The sequence below is a fragment of the Notamacropus eugenii genome, chromosome 4, assembly GCF_028372415.1.
Source record: "Notamacropus eugenii isolate mMacEug1 chromosome 4, mMacEug1.pri_v2, whole genome shotgun sequence".
In the NCBI taxonomy this organism is placed as follows: Eukaryota; Metazoa; Chordata; class Mammalia; order Diprotodontia; family Macropodidae; genus Notamacropus; species Notamacropus eugenii.
The window spans coordinates 285562224-285589048 of record NC_092875.1 but is presented as its reverse complement, the minus strand read 5'-3'; the positions used below and the strand labels follow the sequence as shown (position 1 = coordinate 285589048).

The 26825-nt window shown below is 34.7% G+C and overlaps 1 protein-coding gene across 9 annotated transcripts in view; it reads left to right on the top strand.

Moving 5' to 3' along the window:
- The window catches only part of PDE7A (phosphodiesterase 7A), a 146937-nt gene that overhangs the window by 101841 nt on the left and 18271 nt on the right, over window positions 1-26825 (top strand). For all 9 annotated transcript variants that reach the window (XM_072604705.1, XM_072604702.1, XM_072604703.1 and 6 more), the window contains 7 exons: window positions 4303-4454; window positions 5558-5621; window positions 9510-9605; window positions 10561-10661; window positions 15511-15642; window positions 15806-15897; window positions 21911-22055. In XM_072604705.1, the coding sequence (XP_072460806.1) occupies window positions 4303-4454; window positions 5558-5621; window positions 9510-9605; window positions 10561-10661; window positions 15511-15642; window positions 15806-15897; window positions 21911-22055 (782 nt within the window). The remainder of the gene's footprint in view (window positions 1-4302; window positions 4455-5557; window positions 5622-9509; window positions 9606-10560; window positions 10662-15510; window positions 15643-15805; window positions 15898-21910; window positions 22056-26825) is intronic.

The window sequence follows — 26825 nt, the reverse complement described above, 5'->3', positions numbered from 1 at the left end:
ATGTAACTCCCAGAAATTAGCACAGTATTGTAGATGTGATTTGGGCATGGCACAGTATATTGCAAGACTCTCCCTCTCTTAGTCACAGGTACACAGATCATGCATAGCTCTAGAGTTGGAAGGGGTTTCCCTGCAGCATTAAAACACTTGAACTTTCTTTGCCTGTCCATATCTTTTTCAAATGAACTTCTTTGTATCCATGACTCTCCTGTTTAGGACTTGCAAAGTTGACATTTTTATATTTGTTAAATAAAAGTTTCGGCTAATATAGTAACTCTCCAGTCTTCCTACTTCAAGTTACTAGAATTGATTTTTTTTTCCACTGCATTTAAATCAAATGCATCATTCTGACCTGTGAATCTTCTCATATCTGCATCTTCTGCTTTCTATCACTCCCCATTCAGTAGTGGAGAGTAACATGGATCAGATTACATTTATTTTCCCATATTGGAATTACGTTGATTTTTTTTTCATATAACAATACATGTAGAATTTATTTATGATGTAGGTTCTGATCTGATGAATTGGTACTACTTTGAATATTTCTGTATACAAAATTATCTCAAGCATTGTGTTGGCCGGCCATTGTTATAGGTGATAGTGAGGGCTCTAGTAGGCCTCTTCTCCACAGGAGAGCTGATGGACCAGGGGAGCATTGCTATACTCAGGAATTTATTCTAACATTATTGGTAATTATTTCATTCTATTTTAGCTGATAAGAACCTGTTCTCCATTCTGAGCACCTGTTACTGTTACGTGCCACATACTAGTCCTTTGGAATGTCTAGCATGTATAGAAAGAAGCTTTATTGAGTCAGTTCACTCTTTTCTTAGTATTTTCCATTGAGAATGCAAAACCTGTGTTCTCTCACTTCTGTCTTATAGTAATAATAATAGCTAACATTTACATAGTATCTACTATGTGCCAGGCACCATGCTAAGTGTTTTACAAATATTCACTCACTTGATCCACAAATTAGCCCTAGAGGATATATGCTGTTGTTCTTCCTATTTAATAGTTGAGGAAATTGAGGCAGTCAGAGATTAAGTGACTTGCCTAGGGTCATATAACTAGTAAGTATCTGAGCTGAACTGGAACTCAGAGCTTTTCAACTCCAGACCCAGGGCTCTGTACCAGTTAGCTGTTTTTAGAGTTTATGTTATTAGAGTCTATGAATGGACACAAACATAAAGGTAAAGCATGATCGCTTATTAACTTAGATTCATAGTCATAAGCTTTTACCAACAGTCATGAAGATTATTACTATATAACAACATACATGTACGTTTTAATTGTCCTTCAGTGATAAAAATCAGCAGCTCATCTGCACTAAGGGATTACATGATTTGCCCACAGTCACATGGCCAATATGTGTTAGAGGCAGGATTGGAAGCCAGTTCTTGCTGATATAACCAGTGAGCTTCACAGACAGAAGAGTTGAAATTTAAATAATTACATATGTTTTTCTAGCAATTGCCAGAATACCTTCAACCTTCTCCCCACCCAGTCCTACCATCCTACCAAAACAGTATCATATTTTTCTCATCTGATATTTTCAGGTTATCATAACTTCAAAAGTTACATGAGCTTCATTATAATTTTTCCCTTGATACTTGCCTGGCTCAGCTCATCCTTCTTCCTCTTACCACTAGTGGTTTCCACTGACCTCTTCTTTCCACAGTGGGTCCATAGTGCATTCCAACTTTCCATCACATAAAGTCTTGTTAGTACTCTATACCCTTTTATCAGTAATTTCATATTTCAGGCCCATTTTTGTTCTTGGCCCTGAATGTAGTAGGCATGTCCTATTCCTCAGCATGGGGTAGGGAGAGCAGGTGATATTAAATTAATGATTATAACATGAGTTTTATAGTTGAACTAGTTACTTTTCATTTAGATGTGATGGGATAATAACTAAAGGAAGTAACTTTGAGGGGGCTATGCATTTGGGGATTTACTCCAGTTATTGGGGAGCCCAAGTCTGAGATAGTTGTAACATATTCTATTTTATAGTTCTCTCTTAAAAGTAAGCTTTTTAAAAATTTAAATATCAAGTCAACAAACATTTATTAGATTCTTAAGTGCCAGACACTTAAAAAAAAATCAGTTCTTGCTCTCAAGGAACTTAGTACAGTGGGAGGGGGTGGAGCTTGGATGGGTGGAGACAACTTGCAATCAACTATGTACACCAAGGTATCTACAGGATAAACCTAAGGAAGGCACTAACATTAAGGAGGATTGGGAAAGGTTTCTTGTAGAAGACAATATTTTACCTAGAACTAGAAGAAAACCTCTGGAAATGGAGCTGAGGAAGAAAAAAATCCAGGTGTGGGAGACAGCCAGAAATTCTCAGAGTTGCTAGGAGTGTTTGTATAAGAAGCAGCAAGGAGGTCATTGTCACTGAATCACAGGGTATATGGTGAGAACTAAGGTAAAAAAAGACAAAAGGAAACTGAGGCTGAAAGAGATGAAATGACTTGGCCCAGGATCAGACAACTCATGAGGGTCTAAGACTGATTTGAAATCTTGACCCCAGGGCAGACACTCTATCTACTATACCACTTTGCCACCTCTAGAGGTGATAGATAGCCAAAGGAGCTTATTGAATGGTTAGACCTGAACTTTAGAAAGATCACTTGGACTCATGAGTAAATATTGGACTGGAAACTTGAGGCAGGCAGACCCACTAGCACCCTATTGTGATAGTCCAGGTGTGTCTCCTTTGAGAAGGAGAGAAAGGGGCATATACAAGAGATATTTTGAAAATAGATTCGAGAGGATTTGACAACAGATTGGAAATATTTTCCTTTAAGTACAAATGACAGAATATAGAATCAGACATTTATGGCTATTTGGAGATATCCTTAGTAATGTACAGAATAGGGGCATAGCTAATTTAAACCTGACTAATGCATTCATATGTCAAATGAATTTTGGCAGCACCAACTTTACCTTTCTAATTAAATTTTGCTTAATTTAGCAATTGTATTTCTTCAGCCACATGGCTATTGATGGTCCTCACGCAAGCTGAGTGCCATATAGTATTTTATTTTTTCCAATTGCATGTAAAGACAGTTTTCAACATTGTTTTTTTAATAAGATTTTGAGTTCCAAATTTTTTCCATCTCTCTTCTCCCTTGTCCCCAATATACCAAACAGTCTGATACAGGTTATTATATGTGCAGTCACGTTAAAATTATTTCTGCATAAGTCGTGTTGTGAAAGAAGAAACAGAACAAAAAAGAAAAAATCACACACAGAAACAAAGAAAGTGAAAATAGTATGTGTCGATGTGCATTCAGACTCTGAATGAGATTGGCATTTTCCATTATAGGTCTTTTGGAATTTAGACTATAAATTTTAAAACATGTTATGAATAATCCCCTTGTGGATGATAAAGAGTTGAGAAGGGAGGACGAAGTAGGAATATTAAAGGGGAAGAGGACTTAGGAAAATATATTGCAGGTATTCAACTAATCACATAATTATTAAATTTAACCATTTGAATATGACTTGAAAGGTGACTTTTATAGTATAGTTGAGGATTTTTAAAAAATGAAGAGAAAGTAAACTTTGTTCTTGCTGGAAGAACTTTTATTTGAGGCAAAATATTTGTTTTGGAATAAAGTAGTTGTTGGTTGTTAAATACATTACTTTTCTTTTGAAAACAAGCAAACTGTGTAGATCATGATATGGGTTGACATTTTATTAGGCTGATGTGTGTTTACATGTGTGTTTAACATTACCAAAATAGTCTGTGTTTTCCAAAAACAGTGTAAATTATAGGCAGCTGCTTTTAGGAAATTTGTTTCCCATCTCTATATGAGTTATATAGAAATCATCCTTAAGTCAGCTTGGTCTTTTTTTTCCTCTCAGTGAAAGTGGTTTGTTTGTTTGTTTGTTTGTTTTAGGAAAACATTTTAAGAGAGTCTATAGAGTTAAAAGATAATCTTGAGAGTTTCAAATGTAGGTTGGGAACTGCTTTCTAAGTATGAAAGTTAGTGTTAATCCAGGTGTGGCCATTTTGTACATATGGCCAAGTGACGGTGCAGCTAGAGGTAAGTAGTCTGAAAGGCAAAAAGTCTGGCTTCTCTTGGGGTCTCTTTGTGCTCTTTAAGTGATCATCAGGTAGGCCATTCCAACTTTTGTCCTCAGTGTGATTAATGTTGCCTGTTTTTCCTTAGCAATTTAAGTAAAGTTTAAAACCTTTGCTGTGGAAAATAGGGATTGGCAGAAAGACATGGTATATTTTATGAAATGGTAGTTTTGCCTGATATGCTGATTTTTGTTGTTATTTTTCAGCACAATCTGAAATTGAAGTGTCTGTGTCTGCCAGGAATATAAGGAGGTTACTAAGTTTCCAGCGATATCTTAGATCTTCTCACTTTTTCCGTGGTGTTGCTGTTTCAAATTCATTAAACATTTTAGATGATGATTATAATGGACAAGCTAAGGTTTGTACAGTTTAAGTTTTTAATTTTTTTGAATTCATTAAGCAAATAATTTCACATATGTAAGCTAACATAATTTATGGAAACTTAATCCAGTGTTTAAGATTCATTTTTTGAGCTAATTTTTGTATGCTCTTTTTCCTTTTGAAGTTGAATGAAAGGTATAAAACATGAGTTTGTGCAGTAATAAAAGAAAGTAAATTCTTATATTGGTTTCACATTGAGTAGAAGTAAATTTTTAGAACATAGAACTATATTTGAGGAAAAAAACACAGAAATTAGTTCCAGTACTAACATTTCACTGATGAAAAAAATGAGGCTCAGAGAGATAAGAAATTAATGCCAAAGCTAAAAGTATGCATCATGTCTTTTAGAACTAAGAAATACATTAGAAACATTCTGGTCCAGCCTTTCCATTTTACAGAAGAGAAAACTGAGATAGAGCGCACTTCTTTGCTTAAGCTTATCCAGATAGTCAGTGGCAAAATTGTTATTTCAACTTGGACTTTTAGTATAATGCATCTTCAATATCTATGTAGGCATTTTATAAAGGCCAAATTATTGAAAATAGTTTTATCCATATCCCTGTAGAAGTAAGAATCTTCAGTTTAGGTAAAAGCTATTTAATTTTGGTTTTAGAGAAGCAATGTTTAATATCCAATAGAATGTCCATATTAACTTAATTCTCTATACCAAATAATAAGCCATATCATCATAATAATATTATGATACTTTTTGATTTGGAAAAACTTTGATTGAAGTCGTAAGACAATCTTAAATTATATTTAAGCAGGATTCTTAAAAGTACGTAAGAAGTAAGAAGACCAAAACCATTCCTTCTTGATTCATTCACCTGCCATTCTCCCTCCCCCCCCCAAACACTAAAGAAACATGAAATGATTGGTTTTTCAAATCATAGTAACTTTATCTCTTTCTAAGTCAAGAAGACAGGTCTTTGAACAAGTATATCATTTGGTAACATGTTCCTTCATAATATGAATAAGTCAGTTTCAATTTCCATTGCTTTTTTTTTGAAGCAACCACAGATAATAGAAAATGTTGATTGGAATTATGTTAATAGTAGAAACATTTTTATTTTATTTCAGTGTATGTTGGAAAAAGTTGGCAATTGGAATTTTGATATCTTTCTCTTCGATAGATTAACTAATGGTAAGTAAAGAATGGTTTATTCTAATCTACTCTGTCAAAGGAAAAGCCATCTATAGAGAAGTGTGAGGGAGTAAAGAAAGACAATAGAAAGAATGAAAGTCTAAAAGAATGCTCAATTTGATTTCTGTAAGATTAGTCACTCCAAGAAGGACCAAAATATTTTTTTTCCTCTAGGGGGTATAATGGCCTGGAGTCAGCAAGACTCACCTTCCTGAGTTCAAATCTGGCCTCAGACATTTACTAGCTTTGTGACCCTTGTACTAGCTTTGTGACTTAACCTTGTTTGCCTCAGTTTCCTCATCTGTAACATGATCTGGAGAAGAAAATGGCAATTCCAGTATCTTTGCCAAGAAAATCCCAAATGTCATCACAAAAAGTCAGACACAATCATTTCCTTTTTTTAAATTTTGCCAATTTGTTGAGAATGAAGTAGAACTTAAAAGTTGTTCTAATTTAAACCCAGACCTTCCTCAGTCCAAGACTGACCTTCCACCCACTCTGTCATGCTGCTTTTCATAATGTAGGTAGCTGAATTGACTACTTGATCCATGAACATTGGGCATTTGTGTGCAGGAACATAGACTTAAAGTTGAAAGGGACTTCAGAAGTCATCTATTCTGACCTTTATTTTAGAGATGGAGAAATAAAGTGAGAAATTAGATAACTTGCCTTAGGTCACAAAAACAATAAGTAGCAGAGTTGGGATTTGAACTTAGGTCTACTGATTCTACGTCCAGCACTTTCCTCTATACCTGTCTTCATAATAAATTGTGTCTAACATATATTTGTATATTTGGGCACTGTGCTAAGCAAAGCCAGGTAAATAAATGTATTACTGGCCGAGCTGAAATTCAACACATAAATAGAACATATGATAGTACTACTGGCAAAAAAAAAAAAAAAAAAAGACTTACTGTTTGCCTACTTTGTGTGTAATATGTGCTTAGATTTAGCATAAGCTGTTAAGCAATATTTCAGTAGATTTTGATGATAAAATGAAGTTGATTGTAGTCTCAAAACTTTATAAATTGAATGTTTCTAAGGAATCTACTGGTTTCAACCAGAACAGCACAAGATCAGCCAGCATGAGTAGATTACAATCTTTGTCATTGAATGGATCAGCCAAATTTACATGATCATGGATTGCTCTGAGTAATTTTGTTCATTCACTTTTATTATAACAATCAGTTCGTATTTTGGAACAGTGAAGGAAACACTTGTGTACAAAAACCCTCTGGCTTCATTTGTATTCCAGACTTTATTAGATACCAACAAGTTTCATCCTTTGTATGACAAAAGTCCTCTTTTATGTAATATTCCCAATGTGCAATTTTCCTAATCCCCAGAAGATGGGGATACTTTCCCATGAAAGTAGACCATAGATTCCTGAGCCCATAATCACTCAGCCACAGGAAATTGATAGGTTATATTCATGTGAAAGAAATTATTGTGTATCACTTTTTAGTAATAATTCTACATGTAATATTACATTAATAATATAGAAATAATAAAATATTTACCATTTATAGAATATTATGGAAATAATTACTCACTTTCTTGAGACAAATTAGATAGTCCAGGTGAAATGTGGAACAAGAATCAGCAATAGCTCACCATTTCACAAGGATTTTCCAGACCACATATTTAATTTTTATTAATTGTTACTTTTTTAGTAAATCGTGATATTTTTTCAGTTTAGTGAAAGTATTAGTTTTTGAACTACCCTTTAGATGTCTCAAACTAGGTGTTCTTTAGGTTGTATCTTAAACTCACTATGTCCAAAGGGTGTATGTGTTCAAGTAACTTGAGGTTGGAAATTTGGTTTATGTGGCCCTCCCATAATATCCATTCACTGAGCTTTTTCCCAACACAAACACAAGACCCTCCTTTACCCATTAACTCCCAACAATACCCCACCTGCCTCCTTCCTTTAATGTTCAAACTCCCAGTCCTCCCCCCACCTCTTTCCTGGTGCATAGCCTAACCTGAGCATGTTAACAAGAAGCTGCACACATGACATTGGGGAAAATCACCCTTACCCTTCCTCTAGCATATACCCTCCTTCTTACTGTTTCTTCCTGCCAGCTCCGCCATCCCCATATAACTTGGTGGCTACCATAGGTATCCTTGCTTATTCTTTTCTTCTCAGTTGGCTCTGTGATCTGGAGCAGTTTCCAATGAGGAAGAACCACTCCAACACCCAAACACTTTTTGTTTTAGAAAAAGGTAGAGAATGAATCTCACAAGATAAGCATGAATGGATAAGTTGTAATCTTTATCAGAGACCTTGATATTACAGACCTTGTTACATTATTATTCTCCTCAAATCCATCTTTAATCAGAAATTCCCTGTTACTATGGAAGCACCAGTATTCTTCTGGTCACCTAGGTTCCAAAATTCAGTGATAGTCTCAATTACTCTCCCTCACCCTGCATATCCAATCATTTGTCGAGTTTTGTTGTTTTCATCTTTACAACATCCGCTTTCTCCACTTATACAGCCACTACTCTAGTACAGGTTTTTAATCACTTCTTGCTTGAACTATTACAGTAGCCTCCTAATTGTCTCACTGTCTCATGTCTCTCCCCTCTCCAGTCTGTTCTCCACAAAGTTGCCAAAAGCACAGGTCTAATCACATCACTATGGGCACCCAGGTGACAAAATGGATAGAGCACCAGGCCCGGAATCAGGAAGATTCATGAGTTCAAATCTGGCCTCAGACATTTACTAGCTGTTTGACCCTGGGAAGTCACTTAACCCTGTTTGCCTCAGTTTTCTCATCTGTAAAATAAGCTAGAGAAGATGGAAAAGCACTCCACTACCTTTGCCAAGAAAACCCCTGAAAGGGTTATGAAGAATCACACATGACTGAGACTAAACAACGATCATGTCATCCGCTTTTCAGTAAAATCTGGTAGCTTACTATTAATCCTTGGGATCAAATATTATTACATCCTTATTTTAAAAGTTTTATTTTTAATTATTTTACAAAATACATAATAATACAGTAACAAAGATATGTAACTTATTAAGTATATATAGGACATGTATTCAAAGTTCTATATATGTATATATACATATAGGACATGTACTCATTTTTTTTTGCTGATAGGGGTGTAATGTAAAAGAAGTATGGACACAACTGATCTGGTTCAACCCCTCATTTTACTGATCAAGAAGCTGGGTGCTAGGAGTCTAGGTGACTTGCTTGTAGGTCATAAAGATAGTACAGAGGCAAGATTCAAGCTCAGTTCTACTGATGACAAAATCCAGTACTCTTTCTGTTACTTCATGCCTCCTATTAACTCATTAATTTGAATAAATCCTATAACCAAATTTAAATTTTTTATTTTCTGAATGCTGGAAAAATGTGGTGAAATTCATTTTTAGAATATTGTTCACCTTATATATGCCACTTTAGTGGGTGTCAGGGAAATATAATAATGCATACGACATGTTTCCTGCTACCAGAGTATTTTGTCAGAGAAAGTGGTAAAAATCTACAATGCTATCAATTTGCATGAGGTGGTTCTTTTGCAGAATTGTTTTATAAGGATGATTTTCATTGTTCATAACTCATTGTACTTTCTAAAATGAAATAAATGTAGAAGTCAGATCCTCATTTGGAAAAAATAACTAAAAAGAAATCATTTTTACATAGAATAGAAATAAGATTGCATTTTAAAAATATGACAAAAAATGAAGGTGAAAATCATAAAATCATTGTATTTAGTAATGTCTGTACATATACGGTGAAGTCTGTAAATATAATGAGAAAGATATTAATATTAAAGATGTGCCAAATGCATTTCCTGGTTAAAAATGCAATAAAAAATTTCTGTGTTGATATTTATACTGGCATAACATATTTCCCTTTTTCATTTTAGGAAACAGTCTAGTGAGCTTAACCTTCCACTTATTTAGTCTTCATGGCCTAATTGAATACTTCCACTTAGATATGATGAAACTTCGTAGATTTTTAGGTAAGGAATTCCAGCTAATGTCATGATAGTAGTTACCTAGATATGTGTAAAAATTTGTTTAAATTTTTGTGTTGTATCCTGCTATGAAAAATCTGACAGTTTCTGTTCTTTATTTTCTTTCCTAAATATGATACTGCAAGAAGAATACACACTGTAATATCGCATGTTATGCTTTTTTCTCTACCTGACCACTATAACTAGCAGTAACCAACACAGTAGAGGCAGAAAGCATTCTAGGATTTGCTGAGATCAGGGTGTTTGTGGGTTAATGATATATTAATAATACCCACTCTTTGAAAATGCAGGAAACACTTGTTTAATCTGCATTATTAACATTTTCTCCATCACTTTTTTAAGTTAAGACAATCAAGAAAATAAATTAAGTCTTGATTTTTAGCATTTGCTGATTTCCAAGGTATGATGCTATGTTGAAACAATATTCTCTCACAAGCTGGTATAAGCTGGCTCCAGCACCCTCTGGCTATAATAGAGACCTTAAGTTTGAATATGCATGTAGTGTAATGTCTGTGTAAGAAGTATGCCTATCTTTTGGAAATATATTCCAAACAAGTATTTATCTTTTCTACCTAATGGTAGTGTCCATGACTTATCTTTGTTTCTCAAGGGAAAAGTGATTAAAACTTCATTTAAATATAAGAAATTTCTTAGAAATACTTTTGGCAGACCCTTCAACCTTTAATCAGGGCATTGAATCTTATCAAAGCAAAAAAATGTTGACAGTACCACAAATCGCAAGCTTCAAAATCATTAATTATTTCATTTACTCATTACTTAAATATGATTAAAGTATGTGGTGACTTGTTTATAAAAATATTAGTTTGTCTATGTTGTCATTTTCAGATGGTGAGTACTTAAAATGTGTATTAGATATTCCACATTCCTCATATGTTACTAAATTTCTCCATTATACTTAAATTCATATTTCCCTCTTTAGTTATGATTCAAGAAGATTATCATAGTCAAAATCCTTATCACAATGCAGTTCATGCTGCTGATGTGACTCAGGCCATGCACTGTTATTTAAAAGAACCTAAGGTAAGATGTTGACATTGATTCTGTCTACTACTATAAGAATAAAAACATAATTTGAATATTTGAATGTTCATTTTCAAATGTTTCATATTTCTTTTTGTGCGTTAAATCAAAGATTAGTAACTTCCAATATAAAGATAGTATCCAGACTGGTAAAAGTTTCTAGATAACATGATAAGAGAGTCTAGGTCAAGGACAGGGAAATGATTGCACTAGTTCTGCCTACATGTTTGAGTCCTGTGGTCACTGTTTCATTACCACTATTTCCTTTGAATATTTTTCCATTTTTTTATCCACCTCTTTTTAGCCAGGTATTTCAGTTTCCACTTAATCTCCAAGCTAGTTTTCTCACTTCTACTCGAAAGTCTAATTCAGCTTTTATATTACTGGCAGATCAATTTTACTAATGCAAAATACTTAACCACCTTTTGGCCAAATGTGACAAGTGTATTCAGACAAAAGTAAGTTGATCTTCAGATGACAAAAATATAGTCCATCTTGTGTTCTGTACTTAAACTTGTTGTAATTGACTCATATTTTACTTCATTGCCTTTAAGCAACTAGAGCACCTCCATTCCACAGTGAGGCATCAAAATAAGACTTTGGGGACCCAGAAGAGAGATGGATGACCCATCCTTTAAAGCCTGTCTTAAATGCCAACTGCTCTATAAATTTCTTTTATTCTGTTCAGAAATGATCTTTCTCTTTTGAACCTCAGCTAGCACTCTGTCCCTCTCTATACCCTTACATGTATCATTTTTTTTTTTTACTAATTATTTGTGTTTCATATTTTCCTACTAGACTAAAAGCTCAGTGTCAAGAGAGATTATTTGCTTCCTCTTTGTATTTTCTAACAGAACTAAATTAGTGCTTTACACCAAATATATGCTTAATAAATGTTGAATAAATAAGTAACAATTACCATAGTAATCAACAATATTATATGTCTATTTTTTGGGATAGGAAAGACTAGAGGAATTTTATGGAAAGGTGAAACAGTTACATTATCTAGCTAACAAGCCATTAGCATATTAGTACTCTTAAGTAGGACAGATATTGTCAACGGATAATGTGCTAGTCCAAGAAAAACAGGAAAAGAGCAGGCTGGAATGACTTTGGGGAAAGTGAAAAGTTCTTTTAGTGACCCAAGATTCTCCCTGAATTAAAAAAAAATTTTAACCTTAATATTCTTCCGTTTGTGGACTTGAATCATGAAATTCTACAGTTTTCAAGTAATTGAAACTATAGTTCACCCAAATGGAAAAGGAGAGGTATATATTTATCTTGAGCAGGCTTTAATATATTAAAAATGAGTAATGATTCAAGAGAGACAGTACGGCATCAGAGGCTACTGGAAGTCTAAGGAGAAACTATAGTATTGTCTAATTCTCTCACAGAACTGCCCCTCGAGTAAGCCAAATGAGCTTCGAGTAAGGCAAATGAGGCCACCAGTGAAGCCAATGCAGGCAAATAATCTTGGAGTTTTAGTTCAATTCTAGTTAGATCAGTGACATGTAGGGGTCTGTGACTAGAGTCAGTAGGATGGAAGTCACCCACTGGAAAGCCCCAGTGGGATGGGAATCTAGATATTGGAAACCAAGGTCACTTCATAAAAAAGTAGGGCATGGCAGCATTCAGACCAGGAGAGCCCAGGCATCTTGGGGCTCTGAGTTCCCTAGAATTCTATCCTGAGAAACCATAGAGGGCCCTAAAGATCCCATGCTCTGAGCCTCACAGATATAGACAGGCCTTAACTACAGAAAGTGGAGGTAAATCAGGGTAATACCAAGCAGAAGATATTACATCACCCAAAAGCTATCAGGCAGACCCCACCCAAGCACAGACCCCAAGTCAGGGACTGAGGCTAGAGATAAATAAACCAAAAAATATGCTAACTACTACAAAAAGTAATAGCTTACAGTTCAGTAATGGAATTCTAAAATTCTTTAATGTGGAGGTATGTGTTCATGGATAATGGGAAGATCATTGGTGTGACCATATCTGTGTATGACTGAGGTGAGTAGGTCTTGGGAATTGAGTAGAGTGAGGAACCAGGTGTTCAAGGTGTTCATAGATGAGATTAAATAATGAAATAAAAGCTCTGGAAGAGAGAATTAGAAGAGGAATAAATAGTTTAAAACAGAAAATGTAAATCTTACTCAAGTAATGTACTCCCAGAAGATTAAAATAGACCAAACAGAAATCAGTGATTCTGACTTTCATTTTTCACTTTTTTGAATCTCTTTCCAGAGAAGATTTCTCTCACTCTTTTCATTATCTGTCCTCTATACCCTCCTTCTCTGGTTCATGCCTCCTATATTTGCCTAGTCCTTCTCTATTCTCTGCATTCCTCATGCAGTCAGAACTTGTGAAGTATCGTTGTGGACTCTCCCCTCTTAGAGGTTTCTTCCATTGCCTTATGGAGCTTGCCCTGTGGATTTCCTCACTCCCAGAAAAATAACAATTCCTGCAGATGTTAGAGAGAACATTGCCCCATGGCAGGAAATCTTCATCCTTTTCCCCACATTCCCACTTATACTATTAACATATGTCTTCCCACCTGGTCACCTTACTTCCCCATTTGCCTCAAAATCTGCTCTATGGATCATTGCACTCCCACTCCTTCAAGCATCAGTTCCCCCAAGGAGTTTCAACCCTCTCCCCACCCCTCAAAACAAGTCAAGTGGTTTTTTCAAATACCAAATCTTAACAGACAATCTTGAGCACATGGTCCACATCTCTCTTCACAAAATATCTCTCTTCATCTGTGGAAGTGTTCATCAGTTCCCACTACCAAAATAAGGTTTCCTTCTTTTTCTTTCCCTTTTCCATCCTTTCCTCCTCACCCAATCCCCTGTAGTCTCTTCTTTCTGAGAGACCATAGGGATCACCTTCCCCTCATTGCTAGCTTTCAGTTTGATCAAGGCACATCATAAACTCCCCACAATCCTACTCTCCTCCCTCTTTTCATTTTGTAATTTAGTGCTAATTCAATTTGTAATGTAGTCCTACAAAAAAAAAACAAAACGTTGATTTAGCTATAGGTGGTATGTCACCAGGTTTCTCACATAATGCCCCAGACCTGCCATTACCTCACTGATTTCTGCCCTCACTTGTTGTGTACGTTTAAGAAGCTCCTATCATGGTGTTATTGCAGCCAGGATTGATTTCTGTCTTTTAGCCTTTAGATCTCTAACATTCTGGGAGTAGCAGGGAGAAGTTTGAGAGTGGGATTGAGCTCTACTTCAAGACTAGACAGGTGTCTTGTCCCTTTCCCTCTGTCCTTCCACTCTCTTTCAGAGATCTTTTGCATCACAGAGTGCTGTCAGGATGCTGGCTGTCAAAACCTCAGCAAATGTTTGCACTTTGGAACTTAGATCTCCACAGCACTAGAATGAAGAAGGGTTGTATTTTATTATTAACATGTGAATTAGGTCAGCTTCCTGCCAAGTAGCATGGTGGGCTATGGGAGGGGATAGTGGTGAGGAGGGTATAATAAGTAAGCTTAAGATAGTTGTTGGTTTTTTTAAACCTCTTTGGGGTTCATGGTATTCCTAGACTGTGGAGACAGCTGAAGTTGTTGTTTTATCTAATGTATAATTTCTGTTTTGGAGAGGTTTGAGATATTGTGAGGAGCAGAGGAAGGACCTAGTCCTCCTTCTTGCTGTTCACATGACTCAGAAACCCCAGATCAATGACTATGAAACAACAAAAATTAGTAGAAAAGAATAATAAGATTGAAAAATGGAAGAGGATTTAAACTATCAGCTGTCAAAAACAGCTCACCTGAAGAAAAAAAAAAGGTCAAGAAAAAATGATTTAAGAATTATTGTACTCCTTGACTTGGAAAATGTTATAAGTGAATATTTTCCAGAGCTATTAGAACCAGTAGGCAAAATGAAAATTGAAAGAATTCACCAATTATTTCCTGAAAGAAACCCCAAAAGGAAAAGTGTCAGAAATGTCAGAGCCAAAATGCAGAATTAGTCAACACTCAGCAAGCATTTATTAAACTCTTATGTGTCAAGCACTGTGCTAAGAAAAGGTAAAAAATAGTTCCTCATCTCAAGGAGCTCACGGTCTAATGACAGAGTTGGGGGAGTGGAGATCAGGGGCAGTTAACAGAGGAAAGACTTCTTGTAGAAGGTGGTAATTTGGTTGGGACTTGAAGGAAGCTGGGGAAGCAAAAGAGGCAGAAATTAGGAGGGAGAGAATTCCAGGTATGGATGCAGTGGAAATGCTCAGAGGCAGAAGATTGAATGTCATATGCAGGGAGCATCAAAGAGGCTAGTGTTAGTGTCCCTGGACTGCAGAGTATGCTGGGGGAAGTAAGTTGCAAGAAGACTGGAAAGATAGTAGGGGGCCAGATTGGGAAAGGCAGTCTGCAGGGAGCCATGGTAATTTATTGTACGAGGGAAGTGACATAATGAGGCCTGAATTTTAAGATCACTTTGACAGCTGAATGGTCTGGAGTAGGGAGAGATAAAATGGGGAGCCCAGTCAGCTGGCTGTTGCTATATGCCAGGTATGTGATGATGAAGGCCTGCTTGTCCAAGGGAGATGGCAGTATTACAGGAGAGAAGAGATTTCTGTAACTTAATAATGAAAGAGGCTATCGCTCTTTTAATTCCTACAGGAAGGGATTTTATTAAACAATATCATTGGTAGATAAATTAGGTTTATCCGAAACAATACAGTGTAGTTGTAATTTGCATTAACTTACAGAACACTCAAAGAAGTTCATTAAGATAGAAGTGGTATACTATCCATTTTGGCTATTGCAGTGGTAGTGATGGTGCAGAATTTCTCAGGTGTGTTCAGGTGATTAATAATCCATTTTATTAAATTATAGCTTGCCAACTCTGTAACTCCTTGGGACATCTTGCTGAGTTTAATTGCAGCTGCCACACATGATCTTGATCATCCAGGTGTTAATCAGCCTTTCCTTATTAAAACAAATCATTACTTAGCAACTTTATACAAGGTAAGTCAGTTATGACATAAAACAAAACTTACATAAACTTGTTATTTTAGAAATATGAAGAACTAGAATATGAAATATTGTAAATGAGAACAATGAGTTTCTTTATGTTTAGAAATATCACTAAAGTATATTAAATAAATTAATGCTTTGCTTTTATTTTTAGAATACCTCAGTATTAGAAAATCACCACTGGAGATCAGCAGTGGGGTTATTGAGAGAATCTGGTTTGTTTGCCCATATGCCATTAGAAAACAGGTATGTTGAATAGATTTCATGCACTTCATTAACATTAAATTCATTTTATTATTAACCGTGGAAAGTTATTTTACCAAATGTTTTGAAGTTATCATTTTCCTATTGCACAACATATTGCCATTTGGCAAATTTTTGACTGTTGAGTAAATTGAAAAAGAAATAAATATAAATATTTATGTATCCATACTATATCTATCTCTCTGTTATTAAAATACATATTCATAATAGGCTTCTGACAAATGTGTCATCTCTCATATTTCCAGTATTTTCTGGAATTAATGGGTGACAACTGGGGTTTTGTTTGGGGGGGTATTTATATTAGTTTTTAAATTAACTCAAGACTTTTACCAAAAACTCGTTTTTATAGAAATTCATTCCAGTAGACTAATTTGTATGAATTATACTCCTGAGTTCTTAAAATTTACAACCTCACTCTATCCACACAATGGAATGAATCATATATTAAGATTATACCGTGATTATCTCAAATAGGTGCTAAATTCCTTTAAGGCTAAATTCAAACAAATAGGGAAGGGAAGAAAAGGTAGGTAAGTCCAAATGCCTAAAAATCCATAAAATCTACTGGTTTTTAATATCCACAAAATTTTCACATATAATAGCCAAAATATTATCTTAAGTTCTTTGCATTGTACACATTTCTGTTGCTCTCAGAATAAAAGGACATGTCAAAGCAGGTAATGTATCAGAATGAAAGAAAAACTAAAAAAGTCATTTTGGGAACTATACATTATTATAAGATTATCACATTAACTTGTTTTTTATTAATGACTGAGCATATGAAAGAATTTATTGGTTTCTCCATAATCTACAAGCAACAACCCTCTTCACGTAGACCCATCATGAATAGGATTACTCAGTTTACAAATATTTACCAAATGATTACTTTTTGCAAAGAATTGCAGCATTAAAATGTTATTAGAGAACTATTTTACCAAACAAAAACATGGGCTGTTCATATAATGAGAGTGAGGGATGCCTCATGGAAAGTCCACAAACTTCACTGGCAGCCATGTATTATAAAGACACTTAGAGGAAGACCCTCAGCACCCTGTTTAGGTTTAGAAGAGGATTTGAACTATGGGCAGGGATTGATGGTTTTGTGATTTAGACTATAGAAGGAAGTAACCACATTATCACATTGAGGCAGTCAGAGCTCTACAAAGTACTGAAATTATTATGTAGAAAGTACTGTTCTAGGCATTGTCAATAAAAAGGCAAAAACACTATCTGCCCTCAAGGAATTTATATTCTACTGAGTATGTGACCTTTGGATGGATAAATAAATATAAGACAATTTGAAGTGTGCAAGAGAGAGAACTAACAACTTAGAGGTGAAGTATTAGTAAGGGTTTGGCAGAGAAAGTGGCACCAGGACTGAACTTTCAAGGAAAATAGCTACAGCTTTTAAGACAGGTGAGAAGGCAATATATTTATGCCCAGAGCTGTAAGATGGAATGTTATATATGAGGAACATGTAGGAGTCTAGTGTCACCAGATTAAAGAGTACATAGAGACAGAGAAGGGAATAAGTTGTAAGAAGATTGAAAAGGTAGGAGGGGGCTCAGTTATGAATGACTTTGAAGGGAGTTTTATATTTGATCCTGCAGGTAATTGGGAGCCACTGGAACTTACTTAATATATGGCAGGGATGCAAGTTGGAGTGGATATAGTGAGGAATGACATTGTCAAACATTTTAGATCATTTAGAGGATGGACAAGTGGGAAGAGACTTGAAGCAGGCTGACCAATTAGATGACTGATCATGAGGTAATGAGGGGCTGCAGTGGGCTGGTGGCAGTGTCCGTACAGAGAAGAAGGTACATACAAGAGATATTAAGAAGAAAGGATTAATAGGATTTGTCCATTGATTGGATATGGACGGCAATAGAGAATAAAAAGTTACAGATGATTTCTAGATTTCAAGTCTAGGTCTGGGAGAATGGTGTGGTACTCATGATAGTAATGGGGAACTCTGGAAAAGGGATGGGTTTGGGGAAAAAAATGAGTTCTGTTTGGGACATGTTCAGTATAAGGTGTCTACGGGACAAACAGTTCAAGATGTTTAAAAGACAGCTGAAAATTCAGTGCTGCAGGTCAGGAAAGGTGTTAGGGCTGAAAATGTATATCATTGAGTCATCTGCATAGAGATGGCAGTTGGAAATAAGAGAATTGGTTATGTCAGCAGGTGAAATAGTACAGAGGGAGAAGAGAAGGGGCAGCCAGATAGAGGGCTGGGCCTGGAGTCAGGAATACTCATCTTCCTGAGTCCAGATACAGCCTCAGACAGGAAGAGTCGAACACGACTGAACAACAGAAGAGAAGAGGACCCCCTGCTGTTGGCAGCTGCCACCTGAATGAGGATCCAGCAAAGAAGGTAGAGGAATAGATAGAAGTAAAACCAAGAGAGCAGTGTCAGTTCTGCCAAAGTAACAAGCACATCAACAGTCATCAACATTGTACACAAAAGAGGACAATGCATTTTCTCTTCAGGATTGAGCCTGGTTGTTATTATTACTGTTGAGTTTTATAGATTGTCTTTGTTTTATCTGGTTCTTTAAAAGTTACATCGTTGTAGTTGCTGTGTGCATAATTTTCCAGATTCTACATATTTCACTGTGTCTCCATTCACATAAGTCTTCCCATTACTTCTCTTATACTCTTATGATATATTGTGATATAATAGTGTTCTATTAATTACATTGATATATCAATATGTTTTTTAGCCATTTATTTGTTTCCAGTTCTTTGTACTACAGAAAGTGCTGTCATAAATACTTTGGACCATATAGGACCTTTCTTTCTATATTTGACATCTGTAAAACAAGTCCCTTGACTTAGCTTCCTGGTGGCCTCTGGCTGTGTTGACATAGCTTCTTGGTCATCTGGGGATATAAAGGTCCCTTCTGGGTGGGGTAGGAGCCCTTTAGACTTGGTGGATGCCAGAAGACCATGAAATTAACTTGTAGCCTCCCAAAATCTAGAAACAAAGTGGGTTCCCATAAATTGCAAAATAGCATATAAATGCAGTGAATTACTATTATGTCATAAAAAATTATGAATATAATTGCAGTCCAGGACTCTTTACTCTCAACCCACATACCAAAACCGTTGCCAGATGTCATTTTTATCTTTATAACATTCTCTTACATATCCTATTCTCATCATTCACAGACACCCCCCACTTCCAAGCCCTTATTTACAGTAGGTCTCTTAATTGTTCCCTCTGCTTCAGTTACTTTACATTACAATTCATTTTATAAATGTTAGTTGTTATGACTCATCTCCAAAAGTGATTTTTTAAAAAGAAGTTTTTATTGATATTTTCTGTTTATTATATCACTATAGTATCCCTTGTATCCCTCCTGTATTTCTTCCCCAAGAGCCATCTCATAAGACAGTACTTTTTAGAGAGGAAAAAAAGTCAACACAACTTACAAATACACTGAAAAAGTCCAAAACCTGTGTGAGCTAACAGTCTCCACAAAAGGGATAGGTTGGGGCTGTCTTCCCAAATTTCAAGTCCCAGTTTATAGTTTTGTTACATTTACTTTTGAGTTTTTCATGTGGTGTTCTTTACATTGTGGTAGTCACGGAATAGATTATTTTATTGGCTTTGCTTGCTTTTCTCTGCATCAATTCAGATAGATCTTAGCATGCTTCTCTGCATTTGTCACATATATCTTTTCTTTTTGTGTTGTTGAGTCATTTCAGTTGTGTCCAACTTTTTATGACCCCATGTGGGGTTTTCTTGTCAAAGATACTGGAGGAGTTTCCATTTCCTTTTCCAGTTGATTTACAAATGAGGAACTGAGGCAAACAAGGTTAAGTGACTTGCCCAGGGTAAGTGTCTGAGGCCAGGTTTGAACTCAGAAAGATGAGTCTTCTTGACTCCAGGCCCAGCACTCCATCCACTGCACCACTTAGCTACCCTACATAATTTCTTATAGCACAGTGATATTCCATTGCATTCATGCAAAACATTTTGTTTAGTCGTTTCCCGATTGATGGTCATCTGCTTTGTTTCCAATTCTTAGCTGCCATAAAAAGTGCTACTATAAATATTTTGGAGTATAGGGAGACCTTTTTTTCTTACCAGTGGTTTCCTTGGGTTATAAGTTGAGTAATGGAGTCTGTAATTTAAAAGATAGGGGAATTTTAGTCATTTTAGATATAATTCCAAATTGCTTTTCAAAATGTTTGTACCATTTCACAGCACCACCAGCAGTGTATTGGGTTGCCTATTTCCACACAACACCTTTGACATTGACTTGTTGACATTTTTTGCCAATTTGCACACTTTTCTTATTAACAATTTGGAACATTTTTTCATGTGGTTGTGAATACTTTGCAGTCTTTTGAGAGTTGTTTGTTCATTTGTTTTGACCTATTAGGAAATGGCTATTAGTCATGTGCATGCATGCGTGTGTGTGCACACACACACACATACCACATATACACATATTTATTAATTACTTATATATCTGCAATACCAATCCTTATCAAGAATATTTGAAACAAAGTTTTTTTTTCCTCCATTTAACCACTTCTTTTCCTAGATGCGTAAAAGTTGTCTGTGGGAAGGTTTTCAGTTTCAAATGACCCAAGTAATCATTTTATGTTTTGTAATCACTTCTAAATCATTTGCTTGTGAAAATATCTCATACCTAGCTCTGAAAGGTGTATGTCTCTTCTAATGTTTTATAATATGATCTTTAATATTAAGGTCATATATCTTATGAGAATATATTGTGTTGTGTGTTGTAAGGTATTGGTCTAACCCTAATTTCTGCCAGACTGCTTTCCAGTTTTCCAGTAGTTTTTGTCAGATAGGGAGTTTTTCCCTAGGTAACTTATGTTTTCCACTTTATCAAAAACTAAGTTCTGTTGTTTCTGTATCTCCCTTGTCTAGTCCCTTCCATTGATCCATCAGTCTATTCTTTAATATCAAGTGGCTTTGATTATTGCTTTATTATATAGTAATATTCCCCCTTCATTCTTACTTATTTTCATTACTTCTCTTGATATTCTAGAGCTTTTGTTTTTCTAAATGAGTTTTATTATTGTTTTCATAAAGTTCTGTTAAGTATCCCCTTGGTAAATTGATTGGTTTGGCATTAAAAATGTAGATTAATGTTGATAGTATTGTCATTTTTATTGTATTGTCATGGTCTAGCCATGAGCACTGAATATTCCTTGAGCTATTTAAATTATTCTTTATTTCTTTAAGGAGCATTTTGTGATTGAATCTAAGCAGGTTTTTTGTGTGCTTTTGGAGGTTGATCCCCAGACATAGTATGCATTTTGTAGTTATTTGAAATGTGATTTCCCTTTCTATTATTACTTCTTGTGTTTTGTTTCTAATATATCGAAGATGCATTTGTTTTGTAGCCTGCAACTCATTGAGGCTATTAATTTTCTTAGTATGTTTGCTAAGTCCCTTGAGTTTTCCAAGTAAATCATCATGTTATCAACAGAAAGGCGTCCTCTGAGAACCGTATGAAACAGAACCAAAATAGTATACACAATGACTACAATAATTTAGTTTAAAAATCCTTAAAAGGCATCCAAATTCAGATTTAATGATCCATCTTGGCCGTAGAATTTCATTGTTGAACCTCAACACTGGCCATTTAGTCTAGCCCATACCTGAATAATTTCCTCTACAACATGCTAGATAATTGGCCCTTTAAATTTTCCAAAAGTTTACCAAAGCAGATAATTCCACCTTAGTTCTGACATTGTATAAGTGCTATCCCTGCTTATTTGGATGTGGCTACCTTTCTGAAAACCATCTTAGACGTAACTGTAGTTACTTAAATACAAGAATAATTCACATCATGATTATAGATAGATATGTTCATCCTGTGCTAATCATTTTAGTTGGAATTTGGATATTTTATAGATATAAATTTTAATAAAATTGAGAAATGTTTATAGTTTTTTGCTCTTTGTAAATATGTTTGTCACAATTTGTCTGTTTTTCTCATTCCAGACAACAGATGGAAAACCAGATAGGTGCTTTGATTCTAGCCACGGACATTAGTCGACAAAATGAATATCTGTCATTGTTTAGATCCCACTTGGACAAAGGAGATTTATGTTTAGAAGATGCCAATCATCGACATTTCATTTTACAGGTGACATTGACTTATAAAACTTGTATTTTTAATGTATGTCATATAGATTAAATCAGAATAAAAATAAAATGTTCCTGTATCAGAGTGGTATTTTAGTGATGCATAAATCCTGAGGCAATGCTATGAGATTGTTAATGTTTATAAGTTGCTAGTAGGAGGTACCTTTGATTATCATATACCCTTAAGAACAGGTGATTATACTCTTCTTTTTATTTAAAATCTGAGTATATTACTCATTGTCAGAATAGCAGAAAACTACATACTGTATTGTAATAATGTTTTTGAAAAGCAAAACTGTTAGTATTTGATTTAAAATGTTTTAATGAAACTACCTTGCCGATACAGTAAGAAAGAATCAACTTGACATTTTTCAGTTTACTTACTCAAACTACTCCATACTTTAAAAACAGATGTTTATTCCTTGTGTATAAAAGATGAATGTTAATGTACCTTTTAAATTTGTACCTGTAGAAGAAGAGGAAAAAAAAATGTATGAATAGAATGGGGGGAGGGACCAATATTTTCCTTTCCCCACTATCCTTTCTCACATTCATTCACATTCTTCAGATACCAAGACCCACTAATTTACACAGGCCTGCTTGATTTCCAGCACTGAAATATATTTAGATGACTAAATATTACTTTGGCAGTAGTATTGGCCATTAGAAACCAGGTAACGTGGGAGGAAGCTCTCACATATATAGGAACAGATAGAAAATTTTCTTCCCTGTTTCTGTCACAGAGACACAAAGACAAATTCTGTTAATTTCTGCTACCTTTACATATTCCCTTCATTTACTCCTCTCCGATTTTCCCATCTTTGTTCCTGAGAGACTATAACTGCAGCTACCTTGTGAATGTTCCCGTCCTTCCACAATAGTCAGGCTGAGAGGGAGACAAGTAGGATCTCTAGCCCTTCTGCCTTTGCTCCCTGCCTTCTGCTGTCTCTTTCCTCCTCTGCTTCCTGCCTTCTATTCTTTCTTTTCTTCCGTTTTTTCAACAGTGTTTCATGGCAGCAGCTTATTTGGTAGAACCAGGTAGTGAAAGGAAGAGGCAGAAAGCTGGAGTGAATTACTAAACTTCCTTCTCTCTCTTCCTTCAGTCTTTTGTTGATTAGAAGTGGTGGACAGGAATGAATTTGTACCCTCTCCAAAGCAAATTAAGCCAACTCCTGTGCTTTGGAGAATAAAAGTGCTGTGACTTCCATGGAGAGAAGTTGTATCAGCATTGTTTGGTTGTATAGTAGAATCAGTGAGAGGCAGTGCAGATGATGGTCTTTTTATTTAAAATCTGAGTATACTGCTCATTGTTGAAATAGCAAAAACCTACATACTGTATTGTAATATTTTTGAAAAGAAGAAAAGAATTCTAGTGAAAAGAATTCTACGCTTGGAATCAGGAGGCATCTAGGTTCAAATCCCCCCCTCTTACATTTAGAACCTATCTGACCATATGCAACTCACTTAACCTTTATGAAACACAATTTCCTCATTTGTAACATGAGAAATAATAGTATTGCTTCTTTCTTAGGCTTACTGTAGCAAATCAGATGAAATATAGTAATATTTTGTGGATATACATATTAGCTATACTTAAGGTAGAATTTAAGTTCCATAGTAATAAGTTTTCCCATTAAGAAAGGCTATGTATATCCACATTTCATAAAGAATCAAGTCGAAGATGAGTCAGTTTATATCTTAATGCATCAAATAACAGCTAGGAAATACTCAGTGCTATTATTTTAAAGTAGCTATTTTTAATTAGAAATTTCCGATCAAGTAATCTGAGGGAAAAACTCTTTGAAGAAAATCTTCAGTCTAATATTAGAATCTTAAAAATTGGTAGAATTAGATGATTTAATTTTAGCCTTATATCTGAATCAGAAATGGGCTGGACACTTTAGCACACAGTATTAATGTATGAACAATAAATATATCAGATATAAAAAACGTTTCGACAAACTACAACAGCCAATTTTGTTAAAAAAAAAAATACTAGAAAATACAGACCTTTGTTTTAGACCTTTCATCAATTTGCTAAGTAGTATCTATTTTGAACCACAGAATACTATCATATGTGATGGAGATAACCTAAATGCTTCTCCAATACCATAAGGAATAAAGCAAGGATATTTAGTATCACCACTGCTGTTTGATATAATGCTAGAAGTAGTAGATAAAACAGTAAGTGAAGAAAGAGAAATTGAGATAAGTATAGGCAACTGAAGCAAAACTGAGTTATTTACAGATGATGTGTTGCTTTACTTAAGAGAGTCAACTAAAGTTAATTAAAACTTCAGGGAAGTTGTTGAGTATAAAACAAATCCATGTAAATGATCAGTATACCTTATATTACCCACAAAACCTAGCCAGAAGAGATAGAAATAGAAACTTAAAATAACTTGAGTGTATAAAATTCTTGGCAATCTACCTAACAAGACACTCAAGAACTATGTAAATGAAACTACAAAATGCTCTTTAGAAAAATAGACATAAATGTGGAGAAATATTAATTGCTCATTGTTAAGATGAACCAGTTAACCAAAAAATGACAATACTATCTAAATTAATGTCCTCTGTACTAGAAAAAATAATCATGAAATTAAGGATTTATTTCTTCTGTAGTATTCTTCCAGGACCCAAACCAGATAGCAGTTTAGAGATGATCTCAAGAGTTGCTTTGCTACATAATTTAATCTTAAACAATTAATGGGTCGAACAACAGATCATAGAAGTAAGATAAAATTTCGTCAAAGAAAATTACAATAACAGAACTTGTGAAATGCAGCTAAAGTAATCCTAAGGAGAAAATTTTTATGTCTAAATGTTTTCATCAACAAAAGATAGGAAAAAATCAACTAATTGGGTATACAGATAAAAAAGCAACAAAGTAGAAACACTGAAAATCAAAGAAGAACTTAAAATTGAAAGCAAAAAATTAATTTGGTAAATAAAAGTAGGAGTTTTTTTTTAAATGAATGAAATTAATTAAGAATTAGCTAATGTGGCAAAAAATAATTAGATAGCAAGACCATATTGATCTTTAAAAAATTAGAAAGTAGAATTCACCACAATTGAAGGAGAAATAAGAGGAAACTACCAAAAAGAACCAGAACCTAATCATATGCCAACAAAACCAGTATCTTAGATAAAATGGATGAATATTTACAAAGATACCAAATACCCAGAATAATCAATAAAGGAATTGATTACTTAAGTCACTCTTAAAAAGAAGGAAAATAAAGTCACAAATGAAAAAAAGGGAAGAATATAAATTATTCTCAAAGGAAAAATGAGTCCAATATCGGATGGATTTACAAATAAATGCTATCAAATACTCAAAGAACAATTAATTCCATTATTACATAAACTGTTTGCAAAAACAGTAAAAGAACTCCCCTTATGATACAAGTTGGGGCTTCATACTTAAACCAGTGAAAGACAAAGTTGAGAAAGAAAAGTATAGAACAATATCTAATAAATTTTTACACAAAAATGTTAAATACAATATTAGCAAATAAGCTACAATGATAGCTGACTTATATAGTACATACTATGTCCTAGGCACCATTATTGTCTCATTTGATTAGGAATATACACTGTATAAACTGGTTGATTTTATACTAAGGATACAGGTTTGGTTCAATGTAAGGAAAACTGTAAAGATAATGGATCATTAATTAAAATAATTTAAAACCACATGATTTTATCAGTGGATGCAGAATATTTCTGTTGCAAACACTAAAAAAACAGACTAAATAGGATTTTCCTCAACATAGTATTTATCAAAAACTTGGCAAGGTGTGATTGTGTGTGTGTGTGTGTGTGTGTGTGTGTGTGTGTAACACATGCACATATGAAAGGAGATATTTCCAATAAGATCGAGGTTGAAGTGATGATGTCCATCATCACCATTACTATTTAACATGAGAATAAAAATGCTAGCTATAGCAAGAAGAAAAAAGACATGAAAATAAATGTAGGCAATGATCATGCAAAATTAATTGCTTTTTGTAGAAGATATGATAATGGCTTATTTAGAGAATCCTAGATAGTCAGTTTTTTAAGTTGCACTAATTAGTAATATCAGCAAAGTTGCAGGATATAAAATAAACCCACATAAATCAACCACATTTCTGTATATTAGTGACGAAAACTGGCAAGAAAAGACAAAAGGAAAAATTCTATTTCAAATAAGTACATAAAATACTTGGGAGTCTTCTTAACAAGAAGTACACAGGTTCTGCATGAATGACATTACAAAACAGTCTTTACAGAAATAAAGACAATAAATAATCGAACAGATCTTGTTCTTGTTCAAGCCAATATAATAAAAATGACAATCTACCTAAATTAATTTGCTTATTTAGTGCTCAAACTGTCAAACTATCATAGAACTAGAAAAAATAAAAAATTCATCTGAAGGAACAAAGAATCAAGATTTAAAAGGAAATCACTGGGGGAAAAAAGTGGAAAGGAAGAAGGAAGGGAGTCTAGCAGTACCAGATCTCAGACTGTACTACAAAATTTCATTAGAATTTGGTAATGGTTAAGAAGTAGAGAAGTCAGTCACTGGAAGAGATTTAGTACGCAGCAGAGCAAACGAACCTAATAGCCTAGTGCTTGATAATCCCAAATCCCTTAGCTGTGAAGGAGTAAAGGCTCTTTGATAAATACTGAGAGGAAACTAGAAAGTTATCTGAACTAAACGAGGTGTAGAGCAACATCTCACACTGAATACCAAGATCAACTCAAAGTGGATACATGACTT